The sequence below is a fragment of the Tauraco erythrolophus genome, chromosome 3, assembly GCF_009769465.1.
Source record: "Tauraco erythrolophus isolate bTauEry1 chromosome 3, bTauEry1.pri, whole genome shotgun sequence".
Lineage (NCBI taxonomy): Eukaryota > Metazoa > Chordata > Aves > Musophagiformes > Musophagidae > Tauraco > Tauraco erythrolophus.
In genome coordinates this window covers 58296398-58320319 of record NC_141467.1, presented here as the reverse complement: position 1 = coordinate 58320319, position 23922 = coordinate 58296398, and the positions used below count along the sequence as shown (strand labels likewise).

The 23922-nt window shown below is 39.9% G+C and overlaps 1 protein-coding gene across 1 annotated transcript in view; it reads right to left on the bottom strand.

Moving 5' to 3' along the window:
* Window positions 1–1477: 1477 nt before the first annotated feature.
* Window positions 1478–23922, bottom strand: part of LOC147529018 (chloride channel protein C-like) — an 84959-nt gene continuing 62514 nt past the window's right edge. The window contains exons 13-16 of the mRNA XM_086608432.1: window positions 18595–18774; window positions 4908–5004; window positions 3853–3948; window positions 1478–1729 (exon numbers count right to left, since the gene is read on the bottom strand). Of these exons, the coding sequence (XP_086464558.1) occupies window positions 1478–1729; window positions 3853–3948; window positions 4908–5004; window positions 18595–18774 (625 nt within the window). The remainder of the gene's footprint in view (window positions 1730–3852; window positions 3949–4907; window positions 5005–18594; window positions 18775–23922) is intronic.

Genomic DNA, 23922 nt, shown 5'->3' with positions numbered 1-23922 from the left:
GATCAATAGTGACAATGACCTTACTAGTGTGCTAATGAACAGAAGATTACTAACTGTAACAGGATCTAAAGATCTCCATGTCTCTTGGGTGGATGATGTGCAAAGCATTTCTCATCCTGCTTAAATATGATATATTTTAACTAACTGTTTAAAGAGACTTTCTCAAGTTCCTTCGTAAGTTTCTGGGCTGCCAGCTATTTGCATTGACTGGACACTTAAGTTTTAAAGTGCTGTGCATTATCTGTGGTGCTACAAAAGCAACATCGTTGATAATAAAGACAAGATCCAGCAGGGAAATCATGAGAAAATCCAACAAATCTTTGATTCATAGAAGACAAAGCTGAATGATTCAAATACCAGAAAATCACTTTCAGGAATTTTGGCAAGTTTTTATAACCAGTAAATTGTTTTTAGTTTTCCTTGGTATTCGTTATGACAACATTAATAGTGGTGGATTCCTTTGTGCATGTTTGATTTTAATATCCAGATCTGTGAGAATCCCTCTGGTATTTAACAGAACAAAATTAAACATCAATTACAAAGTCATAGAAGGAAATCTAAAAGAACCTTTATCCAAAAAACTGTTCAGATTAATTTATTAACAAACAACACTTTCCAAGGTTTCAAACATTGTATGACTCCAAAATCATGAAGAATTATTTAATTTGTGCTCAGTTCGTAAATATGCTTCTATATACACAAAAACTACTCCCACAATTTATCATGTTGCTTCCCCATTATTAGAATTTGCCCCATACCTCACTGCTCATGAACTTAACTGAAAATGCTGTCATATCAGGTGGAAGGAGAGAAAGAGAGCCTAGTCTAGGAGCTGCAGAAATTGAAAGAAATGTACACAACAGAAAAGCATGTCAAGTTTCTCCCACCGAGAAGTGTGATGGGAATTCGGCAGGAGCCCATGGTCAATGTCTTTCTCTTCCATACAATTCTCCCTTTCGATTTCTAATACGCATAGGTCAATAAGAAAGGCCAATCCCTTGTTCTTTTCAGTTGCCCACCTCTCTCAAGGCAGTATTTCCTCACAGTTAAACATACGTATTTCAACATAAAAACACTGATGTGGAAACATTCTCCATTTTAACAGGCAGATATTCAGAGGCTGAAGATGTAGTCCTCACTGAAACACTTTGCCAACATAACTGCTACTGATGGTTATGACATTTTTTCATTGGGAGGCATACACACAGTGTGACAAAAGCATTCTTGACTTCCGTCCTTCTCATCTGATTTTACGTACATCTTCCATAAACACATGAATTCTTATTTTGTCTCACAAGCATTTAAATCGATGAATTTTGCAATCACCAAACAGCTGAAGAGACATAGCTCTGGGCTACAATCCCACATGTCTAGATACAACACCTTTTAAGCATCTCTTCTCCAGAGGGATCAAGTGGAAAAGCTCTGATTATTTTTTCCTGAAGAAGGACTTGGGCTCAAAAAGAAGCGACTGAGCCTAAGAACGCATCCATGGCCTTGAATCCAGGGGCTGCTCACCTGCATCAGGGCTCTGTGGAGCCAGCTGGAGCCTGAGCCTCTCCTCCAGTGGGAAAGGCATCAGATCCTTCCTGGTGATCACCCCAACCACTCGGTTCTGCGGGTCAACAACGGTGAGATGGCGCAGCCCCAGGGTGCGAAAGATGACATAGGTGCGTTGCAGCGAGAAATGAGCTTGGACTGACATTGCCGATTTATTTATGTATGGCTCCTGTAAGGCAAAGAGGGAAGACACAGGGAGAACACAAAAGCATGAGTGCATCCCTTGCCACAGGGGTGGGAAGGAGAGGCAGAGGAAGGAGGTCGAGGGGAGAGAGGTATCAGACTTGAGGGACAGGAGCCAATAAGAACATGAGTTCTTCTCTCTCAGTTCCCCATCTCCAATTATACCTAAAACATCAGGAAATACCATAGTAAAAAAACACTTTCTTTTTTTTGGTAAACTATCAGGCTCACTCTAAATAAACTATTATGACTGGAATGTACCCAAATCTCACAGGCTAGAAAAGCAAAGTTGAGCTCCATTGATATGGTCTGAATTCTTACTTGGAAATAGTCAGTGACCCCAATATTTATTAAGTCTTAAGTTTTTTTATAGCTGCTATCTCATTACACAACCATTTATGACATCCTGTAGTATTTTGCAGTAAATGCTTATAAAAGTCAGTTCACATAGAAAGAGTCTGTGAGGAAGAGGACAAAGAAAACGATCGTAAGTCTCTGAGAAGAGGGTCTACAAGTACTAGACTCTTGTCACTGAAAACTATGAGGCCTATGACTGTTTCTTGATAGGACCAGAGTTAAAGACCATTTTATGTTAACCATGCTGGTCTTTATAGCTTACATAGGTGTTCACTAAATTTTTACTTTTCAGATAATTCTAAAGTCGTCTTCTTTTGACTCGGCCAGTTTCTGTCAAGGAAGGTATATTATGCTTCCCAAGCATATGCTTTCTCAGGCAGAGGAGAAATGAAATAAAGACATGATAAAATAAATAAATGCACAGTATAAAGGGACACATCTCTTCTCCTTCTTTCATTTACAGGACTGATGAGATGTTCAAAGGCATAAGGAGGAAAAAAAATAAAGGTAAAGAAGTTTCCTTTTTCTAAACCACATATAATTTTGCTGTGGAACTCACTGCCACAGGAAATCATTAAGCCCAAGAACTTCACAAAGAATATTTCTGTGGATATCAGAAACAGAGCTTTCATGAATGATGATAGCAAGTTGTTGGAAAGGATACTAAACTTTGTGCTTCAGGGATCACATCAGGTACTAAAAAGTTAAGTAGCAATATGAAACCTGACTGAGTGGAATTGGTTTCCTATAACAAAAAAGTTGTGTGGCCCAGTGACACGAGCACTGGACTGCATCTCAGCTGAGCTGGCTTCTAGTCCAATGTATGACCTCCTCTTGAACTTTGGAAAGCCAGGTGTCCTCGCTCCACCTCAGTTTCCCCATCTATTCCAAGGAAACTCTTAAACCAACTAAATAATGGATATTAGGAGCATTGTGGGGTTTATGACTTTTCAATCCTTCTAACTTTTCTCAAAGCAAGGAATTCAGACCAGATGGATCTCAAACTCAGTCCCATCTTCTTTCCACATAAGTAAACAGGAGCAGATTTTATATCTTTTTAAATAAAGCCAATCTGAATTAGGGTCTCTCATCTGGATTTCCCAGTATCTCCCCAACTCAGTTTCAATACTGTAGACTGGAAGTTCACTGAGGCAGAAACCACATTTATTTTGTTTATAATGTATTTATTTTAGGCCTTGTTCAGTATACCAAACACATTATTGCTTTTGGACCCAGTATTTTAGTACAGTATTTAGGAAATAAATGTGGCAATGTCATAGCAGGGATTAAATAAAAAAAAGGAAAGGGGAAAGAAATATAGCTTTATTTATAAGTTGATGTATAGGCACTGTACCGTAATGGAGCCTAAAATCTCAAAAGCGTTGCTTTATATTTGCTTTATAGGACTACAAGAGCCAAATAATGACATTTAAATGATCTATTCCATTAACATTGTATCATTTTGTCAATCTGGAATGTATTTTAATCAAAAGCCCCCTTGAAATGGTCTCTTTTGTTGTATTTTCTTTTTGGCTCATTTTATCAACATCTGTTATGTTTATACAATATGAATTAAAACTTCGGAATGCTGTTTGTACTCAGCTACTTTTGTTGAGAATGTAACGTCCCAGGATTGGCAGTGTTTATGTAAATCAGTGCGGCTGACACAGCCATCATAAACAAATGAGAAAATATAACAAACACATTGTTCATGGAGGAAATGTTTGTTTTTAAAGTTGGCTTCAGTCTTACCAGATTGATGAAGAGTTGCTGATACCGGGGATCTGTAGTGTAGCGATTCAGCAGCATGGTTAGGCGCGACAGATTGGGCAGCTTCTCCACTGTTATCTGGAACAGGCAAGAATTCATTTCTGTTTCCTTCTGCACTGCTCATTAGAACCCAAGGTTCAAAAGCTTCCCAGTTTGACTCTTATGAGAAAGTTTTCTAGGAGAGCTACACTGGCAGATCTTGTCCAAACCTTATAAATTCTTTTGCCAATAAGGCTTGAAGTAGCAATTTAAAATAAAACACTCTTTACTTACAATTTTTTTTTCCTTTAACGTAACTGTATCTCTATCAAGGCAATGCAAGATATATAAGCTTAGGGGTGAGGTTTTTCATGCTGTGAAAATTCACACACTAAGTGGTGATTACATGACAGCATAATGCAGGAAAATCACAACTAAACTGGCATCAGCCATTAGCTGAGCTTCAGCCCTCTTCCACAGAATACTTCTTTGTATCCTGGCACTTCATCCCATATATAATTGCACTGCTCCTTCTCAACATTGTTTTGCCAGCCAGATTTCCATGTGCAGAGCAAGCTTCAGTAATATATGATGACTTTCCAGTTGTGTCTCTATAAATTGCTCAAACCTCCATTAGTAGTCTTGCCTTGGTAACACATGATTTTCTTCTACCACACTTAATGTTTACTATTCCTAAAAATCCATTAGTCATCTATCAAAGGGAAGAATGCTACATGCTTTTCAAGTTTGAAAGCTTTTACAAACACTCATCATTCAGAGAGGTGTTATCCCATACAGAATTAAATATTATAATAATTCTGCTATCCATGGAGAAGTTGAGAAAGAGAAGATGTATCTGAGCAAGGAAATTCTTTGCCAGCAGTCTTGCACAACTTTCAGACCCTGAGTGGCATTATAGTTTATGACAGCTGTACCTGACCACTTCTTTATCTCAATCCCATATATTACATTATCTCGTACTTCACAGAGAGCTCATCCTAAATCACCTAATATAAATGCTGATTAAACAAGGAAAGAGCTGAAAGAAAAGACGTTACCTTCTCATAGGAAAGATGATGAGAAGAGGAAGAAGACTCATTGTTTGTCTCTGGTTCAAAGATGTGCTCATTCTCCAGCAGCATGCACAGCTCTAACCTAAAGTTAACAAAAAAACAAGGTGCAGAAGAGGGAGAGAAGACGACTATGTTCATTATGAGGGGCAAATTTTAAAAAGCAAGCACACTGCTTTGCCATCAGATAAACAATCGATAGGGTATTTGTGGGCTGACCACATATTTCGCCTTCCTATATTTCCATCAGCAATAGCAGCATCACACGGGTGTTTTCTGGTTTAGGTTTGGCTAATTAGATTATAAAACGTCAGCTATCCTACGTGTTCTTCTTGACCTGGATCAACCCGCTTGGCAGGAACAGCTCATGCACTGTCGAGTTTACACCCAGCAGGACAATACCAAATACAATTATCTGAATATAAGTAGATAGGCTGTTGTTTCTTCCTACATCCTTCTTAAGCAACATCTACATTAAAACACAAGATCTACCAAAAATTCGTCATATTTTAAATGTTCGGTGAAACCTTCTGTCATAGTAGTGCACTCTACAGTTCACTAAGGCATTTAATATTCCTGCTGACTTAGTCATTATCAATTATTACATCATTTCAAACCTTTCCTCCCTCTGCACCACATATAAAAAGCTTTGACAAGCAATATATTTCAAATCATCATTTATACCTTAGTGTTTCCTTGCTTACACACAAACCCTCCATTCACATTATCCACTTCCAGCTTTTTAACTTATATATTTAGATAACAAATACCTTGGGGACCACTACAAAGTTTTTTGGTTTGCAACATACTTAATATCATGCTAGCCCTGGCCTGTGATTACAATTAGGAGCTACTACAGTAGTACCAAGATGTGCAACGCACTGCTAAATGATGTGCTTGAGGGACCCAGAGAAGAGCAGACACACAACCTTCATTAGGCCATCAGAGAAATACAAATGAGGTACAAAATGGCTTTTGTGACTGGAACACAAAGCTTAAGATGGGAATTTTTCAGATAAATATTTCTGTATTAGAAAATACTAATTTGTTCAAACCAAAACTTGCTACAGGAGTTTACTAGTTTTAACGTAATGTCTCCTGGGAAACATTAGTCTGCTTCAAGGTGGGATTAGCGCTTCACAGCAGAGGACTTACACTAAGATGACATGCCTGCACGCTCCAAAAGCTCGTGTTTAGTGTCCTCCCTAGGAAAAGGATATGGAAGAACTGGGTTCAAGCTGTACTCGGCACTGGTGAGGCCGCACCTGGAATATTGTGTCCAGTTTTGGGCCCCTCGCTTTAAGAGAGATATTGAGCTCCTGGAGCGAGTCCAAAGAAGGGCGACTAAACTGGTCAAGGGGCTGGAAAATAAAACTTATGGGGAGCGGTTAAGGGAGTTGGGGCTGTTTAGCCTGAGAAGAGGAGGCTGAGGGGAGACCTGATTACGGCCTATAAATACTTGAGAAGGGATGGTGGGGAGGTAGGGGAAGGGCTCTTTACATTAGTGATGGGTGATAGAACAAGAGGAAATGGGTATAAGCTTAGTTAGGAGAGGTTCAGGTTGGATGTTAGAAAGTATTTCTTCTCTGAAAGGGTTGTCAGCCACTGGAATAGGCTGCCCAGGGAGGTGGTTGAGTCCCCATCCCTGGATGTGTTTAAGAATAGGGTGGATGAACTACTTAGGGATATGGTTTAATGGGGATTAGGGACGGTTGGACTGGATGATCTCTAAGGTCTTTTCCAACCTAGAAATCTATGAAATCTATGAAGCCCTTTCTCCACACTCTCCTTCATAACAAGCACATTAGTGGCCATGTATGGCATGTCTTAATTTCTCCTGTTGGAGGGTCTCCATGCTGAATAAACAGGGATCCGTACAACTAGGTCTCCCTGTTCCCGCTGGCTGCCCTGACCAGCAGGCTATTTGCCATTCTATTATTTTCTTTCCAAACAGTCTCCCTTTTACTATTCTGTACTTCTTTGTCCTGCATTTCATGAAGCTGGATCAAAACTGTAAAGAGCGCAAAGAAAATAGTAAACTTATGAAATACCATTGAGCACATGAAGGTGTCACATTAAACTAGTATCCAATATCTTATATTAAACTGTCTGCAGTTTCACACATTTCAGGTCTTCTATATTGTCCACCTTTTCTTCAACTTAAAACCAAGATACTTGAGGAGCATCTGCCTCCACATTTCAGTTCGTATCTGGAAGACACTTTTGAAGGAAACTATTCTATCACCTCTGCCTCCCATGAGTTGGTTAGCATTGCAGAGAAGTCCCCTTTCTCCTGAAACAGTCAGCTGTTTCACTCGGTAGATTCAGTCTTGAAATCTATATTTTGTTAACACAGACATGGCCTTGGTCTCTCATATGAGATTCTTAATGGGATTTTTAAGTAAAAATGGTTATGGCTGGGATATAGGCATCATCCTTTTACAGGTGAAAACCTGAGAGTGAAAAGAACTTGTGGAAAAAAAACAGTTCTGAAGAAAATCACTGGCACAGCCAGGAATACTAGAAGTCCGTCACCTGCTCCCACCTTTAAAACATATCCCACTCACAGGACAAATGAGGAATTCAGTATCCTTCATAACTATTGAAACTTTGTTTATCTCAATTTAGTATCTGACCAGCTTTGATTTTCATAAAATCTCTTTCAGGCTACTGAGGAGAGCACAATACTGCAGCAGAGCTAAATGCTGAGAACACTCTACTGAGGAAGTGCTTTGCCCTGAGCTCACATCTTCCCTCCTGGGAAAGTCAGTGGCTTGCCCTAGGCATCTTGCCATGTGCATACCAGCATATGGACACGTCACATAAACAATTAACTGACTTGGGTTTGAGGACAATCATGAGAACACACTAAGAAGAACAGTATAGGCATGCTACAACAGGCAAGATCTATTCCCCTCAGGCTACATTTGGAGGAGGAAAGGGCGGAAAACACAACACGCTTATAATATATTCACTACAGCAGAGGACATGGAGAAGAAATTAATCTAGTCATGCCTTATGAATTACCTTTGGTGCATTACACACTTTGTTCTGCAGGGCGCTCTAAAGGTTCACATTTTATGGTCTTTCACGAATAGGTCTGTAATCGTTTTACATGAGATATAAATACACAGATCTAAATTTTGCTCTGAGATCATCATGTACAGCTCCAAGAAGCCAATTTCAAGGATGATCACTGGGCCAGGAATATCTCAAGACTTTAATCCTAACATGAATATATACATCAAGTGTGAAAGTTATGATCCACCCTGATCCTTTGCCAGACTCTGTATGCTCAGGTCCAAAACACTGTTCAGGACTGTCCATAGTCCAGACTTCACCGTTTTTTACTTGAACATCACGGCCTGGAATTAAAAAAACCAGCAACATTCACCATAAGCTGAAAGAGCACAAATGTTTGCTCATCACCAGTGGTTTGTTGGCCAGTTTTGGCAGCTTGCAATTTGCTCGGCTCCACTCTGAACTAAACCCAGCAGGGAGTCACTTAACAGGGCTTTGGGAAGTGTGAGAGAAATTTGGCTAGTCAAAAAAAAAGCACACGCAAACACAATGAAGGAAATCGTTGGAACATTTCTGATAAGAATCCAAGCCTATTAAAAACAGCCATATTCAGGAGAAAAATGAACATACATTATTTCACTTGGACTTCCAGAAGTCATGCTTCAGAGGTATAACACCACCACTCTTTGATGTTACATACAACATCCTTCCTATCACATCATCAAGCCTTAGAAAGCAGACCAAACATGTTTCTTGCACTATTTTGTGAGGTTTAACAGGAAGTGCTAGGATTCAGACTTGGACTCTGCAATTGTTCGTTTACTCTTTATTTATTTAAGAAGGAAGAAAACCCTTAAGTAGAGAACTTCATTTCAAAGATACCCTGGCAAGGCATTGCAGTAATTTCATGTGCTCTATCTGTTAAAAAGCATGCATCATGAAGATACACCTAATTAAGATAACACATTATTATCCCAATATCCACATGTTAGATTTGGCATGGAAGTCAGGAATGAAAAGTATCTGACAGCTGACTGTGTCACTCTTCTTGTCAGGATGGCCAATTATCTGAGGAAACTACAAATTCTAAATATTGGAGGAGTGACATAAAACGAACTGCAGCTCCAAAGTAGCTGCAAATGAACAGAAGGAAGATTAAAAGGTGATGTCACTGGCAAAAGCGTTCAAGGCAGGACCATTCCAAATTGAATGGATAAAAGAGCTACACAGCGGGGTGAGAGAGAGGAGGGAGCATTACAGAACCTGAATCACCATTTTTAGCTTGCTTCAGGAAGCTTTAGGCTTATTTCTCCTGCATTAATTCACCAAAGGTACCTGCATTTTTTTATTCTTGAGCTGATTATATCTGATGTTTTGGCCAACATCCAATTCAGTGAGTACCAGAATAAATTCTGACCAGAATAAAACAAATGTCCCTTCCATATATTAAAAATCTACTGTCTCAGGGTTTCTCTCAGATATGTTTTAAACTCAGTGACATCAATTACTAGATTTTGATTTATGTCAGTCAGTTTGAAAAAATTTTGACAAAAGTATAGTAACAAGAAACAATAAACTGCACACTAAAATAACCAGATATGGCATCCTGAAACTCTTCACGGTCCTTCCTCATCCTAAAAACTAACTAGCGTCAATTATTTCACAATATCAACAAGTCTCTGAAAACCTGCTGCAGCCAAGACTTAGTGTCTTGCACCTTCAACTTTCACAGCAGTTGAAATGAAAAGAGGATTTTGCAGGATTTGATCATTGCTCTGCTCTCACCAGAAGTTCTAGCATAAGCATGCAGCTCTTGCAAAAGGGCACAATGAGAGAAAATTTTACATGGACAGTAAAATGTAAATTCTAATTTATTCTATTCTAAATAGTTGTTACTTTTTGTTTGTGGCAAGATAGCTGCTGGTATACTTAATGCATTTTTCCTGATTTGAAATAGCATTGTTGCCTCTTTTTAACTGGTAAAAAAGAGTACTCTGCGTATGGTGAGCTAGACAGTAGGTAAGGACTAGATCGTCACACACTGGGAACTGTTTTAAAATCCACCAAATCTTTGTCATGCACAGCAAAATCTCAGGGCTACAGGGTTGTTTCAGGTTAGGCAACTTAAATCATTTCTGTTTACTTAGTATGTTTTTCTTCAAACCAAGAAGGAGCTTTGCATGAATTTTTGGCATTTTACCTACAAGATGATAAAAAGGTCATTATCAAGTACTGCACTGAGGTTTTCCAGAGCAAAGATCAAATCCTGTCCATGACACAGCCTTTCAAAGGATGCTGAATAAATATTTAATATCTGTACCTCAGTTTTCAGATCTACAAAACAGGGATTTCTTCCACCACAGAGCTGTGTTTTGAGGTTAATATTCACTACTTAAGTTACCAACTGTCCGGTTTTATGGGACCCATCGTTAGGGTGAATGAGCAGACAGTGAGTCCACAGCTTCAACACGACAGTGCAAAGGCAATTGTAAATAAATTGTAAATGCAAACTTAGCATTTCAAACCTGCAGATTTTAGAAAAGGATGAAGACTTAGGATCAGATTTGTATTTCCCTACAAGCTGGCTTGTTACCAGGCAGATTTTCAATTTCAGAGGAACCTACCACACATTTAAACGACAGGACAAGTATGTGATCAGTCTTTCCATTCACACACCAGTTTTCCCCATGCCTATATTTGATTTCAACATTTAACAACACTCTGCACTTGCCTAAAAGCCACCCACATGCTGCAGCGAGGCTCCATACGTTTTTAATTTAGCTTTTTGAGTTAGCACACAGCCTCTGCAACACTCCAGTTTTCCCTCCTAAGGGCTCTGTCACAAAGTCGTACAGCACCTGCACAATTATTTGTATGGCCAAACAGGCCTACTAATTTTAAAAGTATCATATAATGTTCCTTGGAAGAAAAGGTTTGCACTTTGGATACAAAATAAAACCACTGCCATAGACTCTATAAACCTTCCTCCATCTGTGTTACTCCTGAGCTGCAATGTCCCAGGACTCTGACAATACATGGGAGGATCATAACGTCAGGGGCTTTTGTTGAAAGTGCTGGATTCCATTTATTTTAATAGGCAAGATTACTGTATAGTGTATCATTGAAATTAACTGGGTCAGCTTTTCAAAAGCAGAAGTCCAGACAGTAAAAACAAACAATGTGCTGACAGACTGTACCCTCTCACATGGAAACCGAGTAATCACGAAAGCACTTTGCTATTGCTGTCAGCTCCCTACTCTGCACACCTAAAAATAGTTTTCAAGTTTCTAACGTGCTCCTCCTCCCCTTTTTTTCTTCTTTGCTGGCTGAGTTTAGATGCAGCCTTCAAACCACTGCCAATGGTGTTTCTAGCTTTGATCAGACCTGGTAGAATCACCATTGCCCAGAACTTACAGCAAAGCCACAGGGAGGAGGAAGGGGGAAAGCTGTCCGTGATCCTCTAGTTAGAAACAAAACTTCATTTTTGTCTGCATCTATTGCCTGAACTTTGCAGACTTCTGTGTTTGATTGAGTAACTTTGCATTCCTGTGATCTAAACTTAGCAACCTCTCCACAACAGCGCCAGAAGGAAAAGGCTCTCCAAGAAGCTTTCAAATCTGTATCAGTTATTTCAAGAGTGCCAGCAGCAAGGCTGTTGCAATATTAAGGTAGATATCGCTAAGCTCAGCAATTACTTTATGAATTGAATGTTCCAGGTCTCAATTCGTCTTTAACTTTCCATTTGCCCCTAAGCTGTTGCATCGCATTGGTACTAAAGGCAAGTAATTCTCCTCTTGATAAGAAAAATAAAAGTATTGCCTTATTAAACAAGCGTGTGTGGACTCTCTGCACAAGTGCGCATGCAACACGCCTTGAAAGTAGTGTTTCATTAGTCCCAACTGGGAGGGCAGATTAAAGAAAAATACCAGAAACCATACCTACAGCCTGACATATCTGTGATATGTTGCAATGCTACATCTCCTTTCCCACAGCACGTATCAATACGCTATGCTCAGTTTTACTGAAGTGCTTGGCAAAAAGTGTTCCTGACTCACAACGGTTTCTGTTCACTGGACTGACCAGAGTTGAGTCATAATAAACTGCCATAAAATACACATCGCACACCACTTTGGATCAATGATTTCTCTGCTAAAGGATGTTACTGTGCAATGCAGCTTTAAGTTTTCAACTTTGTCGTATTTTCTAAACTCTGATCTCTTCAATTTACTTTCAGTTATGTGACATTCCCCTTTAGTGGAGTGAAAGCATGCATTAGCTAAACAATGTTGTTTGGATTTAGTGTTCCCATGCATCATCGTGAAAATGTTTGTCTCAGCAATAGTGTCATTATTGTTACTGGGAACAGCTGCTCTACCATGTCTTCTGATTGTGGAAAGCAGAGCATCGTCCTTCTCGTACCAGTTAACAAGCAGGGAAATTAAAGCAGGACCATCGAGTAGGAGGTTTATGAGTACATGCTGTTCCGTGCCTGGCTTCCTCCTACCATGAAGGAAGCAGAAAGTGCAGCACAGCAAGAACAGCAGCAAAATAAATATTGCCAAGAGAAACATAGTTTGGCTCCCTCCATTGGTAGTTCTTCTGACTCTGGACCGGGGATAACCTGAGGCAGAAATCCTTCTCTCAGGTGCAGCTCTCCAGCAGTTCAGCTCCATCGGTTGTGACGTCCTTCAAGCACAAATTAGAGCGGGGACTTCGCTGCTGATCGAGCGGATGTTTAATATCTCCCCTGAGCTTCTGAAGTGGAACGATGTAACTCTCGGCATTCTTGCCAGCGCTCCCAGCCTCACTGATGTAAGTTTCCACATGGAGCTCTGCGTGAGCGACGGGGTCCCGCTGGGTTTGCCAGGAGCGTCAGAGTGGCGACGCTGTGCTCCGTGGTGCCGTGCCACGCCACCTGGCTCAGGCCAGCTGGACGTTTTTAAGGAAAGCTCAAACAACTTAGAGCTATTTGTGTGATCACACGGAGGAGCAGGCTCTAACTCACCTTTCACAAGAAGACCTTCAGAAGTAATTAGGCTTTATTTTAAGATGGATTTTCAAATAAAAACTGTTTTCCAGAAGATTAGACCTTTTGAAATATCTTTGGATGGGGAGCCATGCATACCTAGGCATTTCTGAAATTTCAAACTTTTATAACTTTTCAACTACAGGAAGACCACAGCTTTTGAATATATTTCTTTTCTGATTTAGAGAACTAAGTTCTGTTTTTGAAAGGATCTTAGATTCTCAACTTTGTACTGAAAACAGGAATTAGGTACTCTGAATACTTCAGATGTATCAAACAAACTCAGTTTGAGTAAGGCAATTACATAGTCAATACATTCCCATATAGCATACTGAAATGTGTCATAAAACAGTTTGAACAAGATGGACATGGTAAACTAGAAGGATTTTTGACAACTTTACCTACAATATTTTTATTGGAATTTCTTTTTGGCCAAAAAAAAACCCCATTTCCATCAACACAAATGCTGAAGTTTCAGTAAACTTGGGTGGGAAGAGACGGAGTTTCCTAGGTGAAAAAATACACACAAAAATGCAGGCACAGTGCCAGAAATGTCATATCCTGTACAGAAGTAGCAGAAAACCAAGTTTTATCCCTTTCTGCTTAAACAGGTATATTCTGTACAGTCTGCTTACAGTCGGAGATATTGTGGTTTCTGCATAATTACTTTCTCCCAATCAAATTAAATCAAGTAAAAAAAAAAATTTCCTGCAGCTAAAAGATAGACAAACAAAATGCAGAGTAATGGCTAACAGCTGTGTAGGTAGGAGTGCAAAGGCAAAAATAGAGAATCCAGATTTCAGCCTTACTAACAGGAGAGCTATGTACAGTGCAGATCTGAGAAGTTCAGGCATGGACAAAATGGCTTATTTGTTATGGTAAAATTCCCAAACAGGCTACTCCATGGTATTCGTCAGCCCAGTAGTTTCTCCAGGAAAATTGTCTCATCGCTGTGTTCAAGGCAGAAATTAAGATTGCTGGGCAGCACTCCATCTTCTGCCTCTTTCCACCACTTGTCCTCAAAGGAAATGTAGGAGAGACAGATCCTGGCCTAACAAGACACCAGCATCCACCTGCTTTTCTTCAGTGAATACCAGGAGGATTTAACTGCAGTATGGAAACCCTGCTCCTTCGTTTTCCTTGGCAAAAGTGAAGCAAAGCTAAGGAAACCCACCAACATCAGAACAGTCCCTGGGAGGAACATGGTATTCATCAATCACAAATACGCAGGAAACCTACATATAATAAGGGATCAAAAGCATCTCAGAAAAAAAAAACCACCTAGGTAGAGAGCACGTTGTCATCCATTTTGTGGAAGAAATTAGAGAGTACATGAGTGTCACACACACTTGTGGAGGGAAGTGACTGTGCATGAGAAGATATGCAGCATGGCAGCAAAACGTGCTGATGACCATGAGGTATCATCACCCTCCATGTTATATCCCAGCCATGTCCTGTAACCAGGGAAAAGAAATTTTTTACCTATGGCTTTCCTTCTCAGATCCTCCATATCTTCTGGTTTTACTGTTGTTTACATTATAAAGCAACCTCTGGCAAAGAGGATGGAGCAGCAAAACACAAGTGATGAAGTGTCTAATTTCTTCATCCTGTCAAAGAACCACTTCATCACCATGCAATGGCCCTACACCAGTACATTGCAACATATGTGGAAGTGAAAAAAAATAGCTCTTTTTTCAGTTTTGGTCTCATAGAAATTAGGCAGAAGCATAACTCTCTGTTTTCCCACTGGAGGAGGATCTGGAGCCACAGACTAGAGCAGCCAAGGCAAGAGAGCCAGGGGACCTCCCAACAACTCCTCAATATGTATTTGCAGCCTCATGCAGTGTCTCTGGCAGAAACTTCCTGGGAAGGCAGGCAGTGGTCTTATCCTCAGGTCTCTCTGAAGAATGAATTCCACCTGGAGTACAGTCACCTCCCTCACCAGGAGGGCATGCCAGTTAGGGCGTGACATTTACAGCTCTCAGCAGACTCTGGGCTAACACATTGACAAGAGCCCAGCTCCCTTCCTGCAGTTGCTGGGGGGAGATGGAGGAGGCTTTTCAGCTGCACTGTGAAAGAATAGCTTGTTTTATTTTGATGTGCAAGTATCATCATTACTGCTGGAGAAATGAAGGGGGGAAGCCAGTCCCTCAACCCTCTGCAATGCACATAGTAAGTCAATCGTCCCCGTCAATCTGTGCATCAAGTTCACCAGCCACACGTTCCTCAAACTGGATTCTGTGAGGGTTTCCCAGGCATGCACAGAGCTCTGCCTATGGCAAAGTGTCAAAAGTATTACTCTAAGGAGATCTTTGTTTTGGAAACTTGCTTCTCCACTACAGTTTGCTTCCTCTCTAACAATTTTGAAGCCAAAGAGTTTTCTTTAGTAATTGCTTTTGTTTTATTCTCTACTGTTTACTCAACTGGGGAAGATAACAACTTCAGATTTAGGTCACCCATGTAAAAACATGTTTGGTGATCTCATCTTGATCCGCCGTGGGTAACCATCCAGATCACAAAGAGTAGGAGAAAAATCTGGCCCCACAAAGCAGGGCTGAAAGACTAGGGGGGGGAGTTTGTTTGAGGTTTCTTTTAATAAAATTGGAACATCTGGGTGTTTGCTATAGGCCAGCACTGAGGTGCATTCGTAGGCCCATACAAGTCCCAGCCAACACTGCTTGGCCACAGTCCTTGCTTTTGTAAGAACTGACATTGACCTTTTCTCTTGAAAGGGTCAGACTCATTCGTATGTATTACAAAACATAACAACACTTTATCCTTGTACAGTGACTCTCATCATTACAGTTTCCAAGTGTGGGCAGGTACTGAATAACTTTTACATTTGGTCCAAATTTACAATGTTTCATCCATGCTTATTTCATGAGAAGAAATGGTACAGAAACACACATAAATGAGAAACAGTATTAAAAAATTATGAGTTGCTGCTGTCTTCATGCAAGCTTAGCAGATCGTTTGCTTCTTTCCCTTCACTAGCTTGTTGTCCCTGTTTTTTTAACCTAACAACAACATTTTTGTACTAGAAAAAAAAAATCACATTTGGAAATCAATAATAATGCCCGAGGCAACTCTCAAGAAAAAGATCACGACAATTATTTTTGCATCTTCCTCAACGCACCTTGTTTAAAATATGCCAGGCAAGCCACATTTCCTCCACTTTAACACTACAAGATGGAAAAATAACTTATTTTTCTGTCTGTAGTCATGTCATCTCCACATGGGATTGCATTGGATCTCATGGGGTAAGACTTTGAACTACCTCCTTCTCCTTTAAGGAGTTCACAGCATTTCTCATCTTGGTCTGAACGGTTACGTGCCGCAAGACCTGTAATTTTATGAGTAAGATGGAAAACCCGAATCCTAACTACTTATGGTTATGAATACAGTAATTCCATGACACATCACATTTTTGGAGACTTGTTTCAGAGGATGGCTGCAGAGCATTCCCTTCCTGGTGTTGGTGAGAGCAGCAGAACAGCAAAGTCACCTCCAGTCCCTGCTGGGCACCAGGCAACCAGAACTCATCACACAAGTACTCAGGCAGGTGGGCACGCACTGAGGCAAAAAGGGGTGTCATCAGAGCACCCCAAAACACAATCATTACTCCCAGACAACCTCTCTGTATGGGTTTCACTAGAGTGAGCAACCAACTAGCCAAAAAAAAGCCATTTGCTGCTTCTTTGTCAACCATTTAAAACATTATCTTGGTTTTACTCAGAACAGTCTAACAGCTCATTTATGCTGAAAGTGACAGGGAAACAAACTTTTTCATTCACCTCTTTAAAGGCTCTAACAGAATGTATCATAAAAGAGCTCTGGGGATTACAAAAACCACAAGCCTACCAGAATTGTCAGGTAGCATCAGCTTTTCTCTAAAGGTGCCTGTCTTTGAGATGTGCTAATGATCAGCCTTCTGACAGTGCTTTTTGCTCCTTCCCACACCGTTTTGTTCTGCATTACAAAGTGCAACAGTATTTGCATAAACTCAGCATACTCTTCAGCAGCCTGGGAGGCTCACTGCAAGTGATTTGGTGAATCCATAAGGAAATGATGAGACTATAAATTGAATTTTAAAGGAATTTTGGCTGTATCAGTTGTTAGTGTGCTTTCTAGTTTTATTGCTGTGGACAGCTGAGAACTGAAAGCGCACTAGTTTATGCTATATAATATCTTCAGATTGGTGTAGACTGCAGAATATCACTCAGAAATTTAGGTTTTAGTGCCTTAGCACGTTTCTTGTTAGTGTTGTTTATGATGGCATCACTGTGAGGAAACAAGTATATCTATCATATGCAAGTATATGATACTGTACTTATTGATGTCATTACTCCTGCAGACCACTGCTATCCAAAGGATTTCCACTGTACAGTTCTCATTCCAAGTAGATATTTCTCTTCCTAAAAGGCTCATACAAAGTCTTTCACTTGTCAATGAAGCAAGTTCACAATTTTTATTAAGTATTCACTCCCTTCTCATCGTCATGCTCCAAAAGGGCAGCTGACCACATTGCTATGAGGTAAATTTGCGCAATCCAGCTGCCAGCAGTTCATCCTTGAAATTTTGTTATAAAGCAGACAAGTCCTAACCAAATTTCCACTGACAATGCACGGATAACATTTTTTCCCCACCCAAATCAACAGAAGAAAGTACTTTTATCCTTTGCTCACAGATAGCTCCCAACTGCCACGCAGTTAAGGCATTAAACTAGAAGTGGATTTTAAAAACTCTCTACAAGAAAAAAATCTTAGACTACTATGGTCATTCAGGACAAAAGACGCCATGCAAATTATGAAAGATGATGACATTACAATACAAAACTGACCGTGTGTATGTATTACAGTTATTGGAAGCATAATTCATAGGGTTTTGCTGTGAGAACTCCTGTGCAGTCAGAGTTGCGTATGCATCTTCTCCTTTCCTCTTGGATGCTCAAGGTGAAAATTAAGTCACTGCTTCTCCCACTCATGACCCACGATTCAAAAGACAGTGTTAAGATACCTTCCTGAAAGGACGAATTCGCTCTCATAGTTGTATGAAATACAGTACCATAAATACTTCATTTATCAGGAGATTTTATATGCCTTTTGAGGGTCCACCGTATGGCAAGGATGCCTTTAGTCCAATTCTGGTTTACCCTAGCATGTTACTTCCAGTGACTTTGTTGCTTATCTCGTCTGTGATATGATTTATGTTAACTCATTTCCTGTAAAAGCATACACTAATAAAATGAAAAAAATTCTGAAGAAAGAGTGGGCCAGCTTTGAATTGGCATGGGACATTTCATGAGTAACTGGATACAAATCCTTTTAAATTACAGTTTTGCTGAACCTTCAAGTCTCTGAAGGGCAATTTTCCCTTTTTCTACAGTTCCCCTAAGATTGTTTCATCGGTGCTGTTTCAATAAATTCCTGATGCAATAGATAACTTGTACTAGAAAGGACCTAGGTCCTTTCTTTAAAGGACACCTGCTGTTCATGCTAAGGAAAGTAGGAAGAGGTTTCATATCCATCCCAAATAATCCTCACAAACAGATGCTTAAAGTAAAAAAAAAAAGAAAATCTAATAAATGGCCAGAAACATCACATGACATCAATTTGACAGTATTTTTACCTTTTAATGGTTCCCTGGAACACCTCTGCATGGTCTGGCGTGGGCCTGCAAACCACTGGGAATCCACCATGGCTTGTACTTGCAAGAAGCTGAGCCAAGGAGGCAATGTTTTCCTTCAGGTGAAGGACTCTGACGCCAGGCTCCATCACGTCCCTGGCAGAGAACAATTCCAGGTTCAACCTGAAAGACACAAAGCAGACAGCCAAAGGATTATTTAGTAAACAGGAAATGAGGTGTACTGTACCACTTTAGCTTTTGACGAGTTTATAATGTGTTAGTAAATTACTTCAAGATGGAAATCAATCTGCTTTATTTGCAAATGTAAAAAAAAAAGTAATTATCCAACAAAATTGCTTATCAAGCGTTGCCGTTCTTTGTGTGAGATACATGATAAATTCAACCATATGCATGACATGGTCATCCTAGACAGGATATTGTAAGACTCATTTATCAATTTGCATGACTTTTCACATTAAAAAAAAAAAAAGATTTTTAATCTGAGTTTAAATCTTCCGGAATTCTGGCTGATATCAAACAGTTTAAAGTTAAGCACTTTGGAGAAATTCAGGCTTATGCTTATCATTACAATAGCTTTTTTTTTGTGGCAGTAGAAGCTGAAAGATAGACTCTTCAAAGATAGCTTAAAAATCATGGATGGATTTTTCAATATTTTCTAACACTTTTCAGATTCTAGGCAAAGTTTCGGGAAGTATGAACGTACAAAATTGGAAAACGTGTGTACCACTATTTCTGACAGTAGGGTGAAATGAAAAATAAAAATACTTTCTGCAAAATTCAGCTGTAATTTCTGTGTAATTACAGCAGGCCAGATTCTGACAACTGAAGTCAGTGAACTGCTCAAGTTTTAAGCTTGTTTTATATTTTCTATTATTTTCAAACAAATACATTAATTATTCTGATTATCATCTGGACACACCATAAGCCAGAAACTCCTGTTTAGACACAGGCTGACACAAAGCACAGACAGACAACTGAAACATAAATTTGCCCACATCCTGTTTTACCAATGTACCTTTCATCCGTGTGGTAAAAGCAACTCTTTCCATATGCTGTTAATTACTGTCCTCCCTCCTGAGAGACACAGGGTTATTTTTTCAAGCCAGTTACTCTGATGGTTTGTGATGTGACCACCTGCCTAAGAGTAACTGAACTGAGAAGACAATGCACTTCATACAGGGCACCTACACAGCTGTGAAACAAGTTTCTTCTTCTAAACTGGGATGGATTTAAATGAATCCTGAAAAAGACCAGTCTTATATGCGTCAAATCACGTCATACTCATCTCCAGTTATATGAAACAGACTGCAAGTAATGAAAATTTGGAACATCATCTTATTACAGATCCATATTTCAAGGGACCAGAACACCAACTTAAGGAAAAATAAACCTCTCTTAACCACATTTTGCTTCTGAGTTAAAATGAGCGGTAGTTTACTTTGCAAATCAAAATGGCTGAGTGCAAAATTTAGTATGAACTAGTGAAAACAAAACCTAAAAATCTCAAAGAGATGGATTATTTCATTCTTAAGCTCATTAAGTGCTACCAGTCTATGCAGTACAAGTGATGGAACTCAGTGGGAGCCACAGATGCTGCTCAGGATGAGTTGCTGTCAGAACTGCGCCACTGTGGCTGTTTGTTGCGTAAAACACTCCACCAGAGGAATTTTATTTCTCCTAAATGAGTAGACTCCTCTTCATCCTCTGCCTCTTTTTCATCTCTATAGGCCAGACAAAAATCTGTATTTGCCTGCCTTAAGCTTTGACTAGAAATACTATACACTGTATATACCTAGTACAGTCAACACAATGTGAAAACACAATTAATGATAATAGCTACTTCTTGAATTACATGAAATATGTGCAAACTCTGAATGACTTTTAAATAAGAGCAATATGAATACTGTTACATTCCAGCAGTTTCTAGAGTGTATTTCTTAGCAGTACGTAGGTTTTCCATCTTCACAACTTTACAGTTTTGTTCCTTTTCACAGAAAGCAAATGTTCCACATTATCGCAGAAGCCCACGAAACATCCTTAGGTTTTGTCAAATTACTCATTTGTATAAAAGTGAGGGATAGTTCATTATACAGTTCTCTGATCTCGGCTTTGTCTGGGGTTATAAAGTGTCTATTGTCTACAGTAACTACACAGTTGCATTATCATCGCGCAGCTTTTTCGGAGGTAAGAACACACTAAGGACGGGCGCTGATTCACTGCTCACTGTCAGTGACATTTCTTTCAATGGGTCTTCCGTCTGTTGCTGTAAAGAATAACCTTACTTTGGGGATGGAAGAGACAAGCAGGCAAAAGAGTTGTTTTATGAAAGACTGTTACGAGGCCAAGGCATCTTTAAATAGAATTGGCTAAAGAAAGTCCTTCCCAATATATTGCTTCTCAGAAAAACACCAAGCCAAACTGGAGTTGTATCTATAGGATCATAAGAATTAAGGATCATTCAAGTCAGAAGGGACCTCAGCAGTTCTCCAGTCCAGTCTCCTGCTGAAGGTAGATTCAGCCATGAGCTCAAACCATGTGCTTGAGCCTTTCTCCAGTCAAGTCTTAAAAACCTCCAAGGGTAGAGGCTGCACAACCACCCTGGGCAGCCTGTGCCACTACTCCATTGTCTTCAAGGCGAAAAGGTATATCCTCATATCCAGTATGAACATCTCTTCTTTCAACTTGTGCCCTTTGTTTGTTGTCCTCTCACCATGCATCATTGTGAAGATCATGGCTTCATCTTTTCAATGATCTCCAATAGTTACGGGAACAGAGTATGACACACTGTTACGTGCCTCCAAAGCCTCCTCATTTCCAGGCTGAACAAGCCCCAGTCCTGCAGCTTCACAGCGCAAACAGTCCAACCCTGACCATCCCAGTTTGGCAACTTCTGCAAGTCTGATGAAAGGGCACTCCGTTGTCTCCTCCATGTCGTTTATGAAAATGTTCAACAGGTCAGGTCCAGGGAGAGACTGTACAGCGCTCCACTTGTTAGGCCTCCAGGCAGTGTATAATCCATTAACCACCACCCTCTAAGACCAATCACCCAACCAGTTATTTTACCATCTTGTTGTTCAGCATCAAAACTGTGACATCTTATCTTGGTTAGAAGAACATGATGCAAGACAGTGCCAAAAGCCTTGCTAAAGTCAAGATAAATGACATCCACTGTTCTCCACTCATCCACAAACCAAGTAATCTCTTCATAGAAGACAATCAGGTCAGTCAGGTATGGTTTAACTTTGGTCAATCCATACTGACTGTTCCAAATTACCACCTTCTCCTTCGTGTGCCTAGAAACCTATTGCAAGAGGACTCACTTCGTGATTTTCCCAAAAGTGACCAAAGTGAGGCTGACCGACCTGTAGTTTTCTAGGCTGAACTTTAGGTCTTTTTTGAACGCAGGTGCAATACTTGCCATTCTGCCATCATTGGAGATCTCCTACAATCTCTACAACCTTACAAAGATGAAAGACAGCAGTTCTCTCAGCATCCTTGGATTACGGTACAAAGAGTGAACAGGAGCCTAAAAACCATTCCAGGCACCTACATGTGCACCAGTCCACCAACAGCCATGCCAGTTGCCCGGGCCACCCTCACAGCCTTCCAGGTAGTAGTGGTGCCCATGGGCCAGTTAGAAAGCAAATGTACTCCATGCCCAGGCATCAGCCCCTGCAGACAGGGTCCTCCCCCATTGCTGGGTCCCTTCTGTGCAACTACGAGCCTGCCCAAACGTCTCCCAAGAACATTTTGCTTAGCTGGTGAGGGCCATCACTGCTGCACAGTTGTGTTTACGCAACAAAGTCCTCGTTTTCACAATGCAATTTCAAGCAAGGACATTTCATTTACCATTTTGAAAATGCCTTATTGTATGGAATAACAAGAGGTGCTTTCATTTGAATTTTATCAAGTAGATCTTTCTTACGTGGTTAGATTTACCTTAAGGAGAGACACAGAACTGTAACCACATTACTAAAATAGATCTAGCATAAATTTGTCTTTTATAGGACATGTGAGCACATTTTCTATCAAAATGTAATTCACTATAGTAGTGTAATGTGTTAGAGCATTAAGGCAATTTCACCAAAGTTAACATATCCAAGTTTCAGGTTCCTTTCAAGAGCACATCCATGAGACTGAATATAGCATGGAACGAAGACAATCTGCTTTATGATCTAAATAAGACAGTCATTTGGTAAGAAGCCAATATCCCTGAATAGTAAACTGCCTTGAAATGATTCATGGATATGTAGTTTGGGCCCTGATACTATTAAATTCAATGGAAGTTTTCCCACTGAAATAAATTGTTAAGGATCTTACCACAACAGATCTAATCATAACATGGAGGTTTCCTTAGGCAACACATAGCACAAGAGAACTTTTCTTCAAACTTTTCTTCTTGCATATTTTATGCAAGTTTTAAAATTACTAAAAGGACTTAAGGGGGGTGGAGGAGAAAGTAATCCTAACTCAGACTCTAAGGCCCCAGGTGCATGAGAACAAAGGCAGTGCAGCTTGCTTGGATTTACTCACAGACTTGCCCTCATCTTTTTTAGCTGTTGGTCCTGTCCCTCTCTTTCCACACTGACAATGTTTACCCATTGACTCACCACAGGCTGTCCTACTCAGGACAGCTCTGGGTTTTATTTGGGCTTCTTGTAAACCATTGTTTTATTGCCTTGACTGGCCACCGCATCTTGTATAAAGAGTTCTTAGGAGGTTGTTTCGGGGTTTGCTTAACACATGTGGTGATTTTTAGTCTGAGTGTAGTCAGGGCTCTGAACAATGGAGAGGGCAGGCTGGTTAGCTTAAGGGAACATTATCAGGTTGGAGGTCACTAAAATTACCTGCATTGTAAACATCCCCAAGTATTAGTGCTAGTCAGTTCTAGTTTCTACTATTTGTTCATTTTCTGAGACAAGGGCATTCTTTTGTTTTAAATACAGTTCCTTTGGCCAGAAAAAACAGATTTATTTCATAGTTTTCATTCTAGTAGAGAACCAGCCACACTGATATGAAGAACTGTAGCTGCTACTACATTACAAGTACATTTTATTTATTTTGGCTTTCTTTCACTCTATTGTCTTTTAAAAAAAAAAAAAAACAACATTGTGAATAAACTCACAACATTGCAGTAAATTGCTTAAATTTAAATCCAAATATATTTTTTTAAAAGTTATAAAAAAGGGTTTCTACATATTTGTCACAGGCCTACCAATTTTCTTTTCAACAAGACATTTGGTAAAAGCCAACAATGAAAAAGCTTTTCCAAAAGTTACGTGCCAATATTGATCTCACTATACAGTAGAA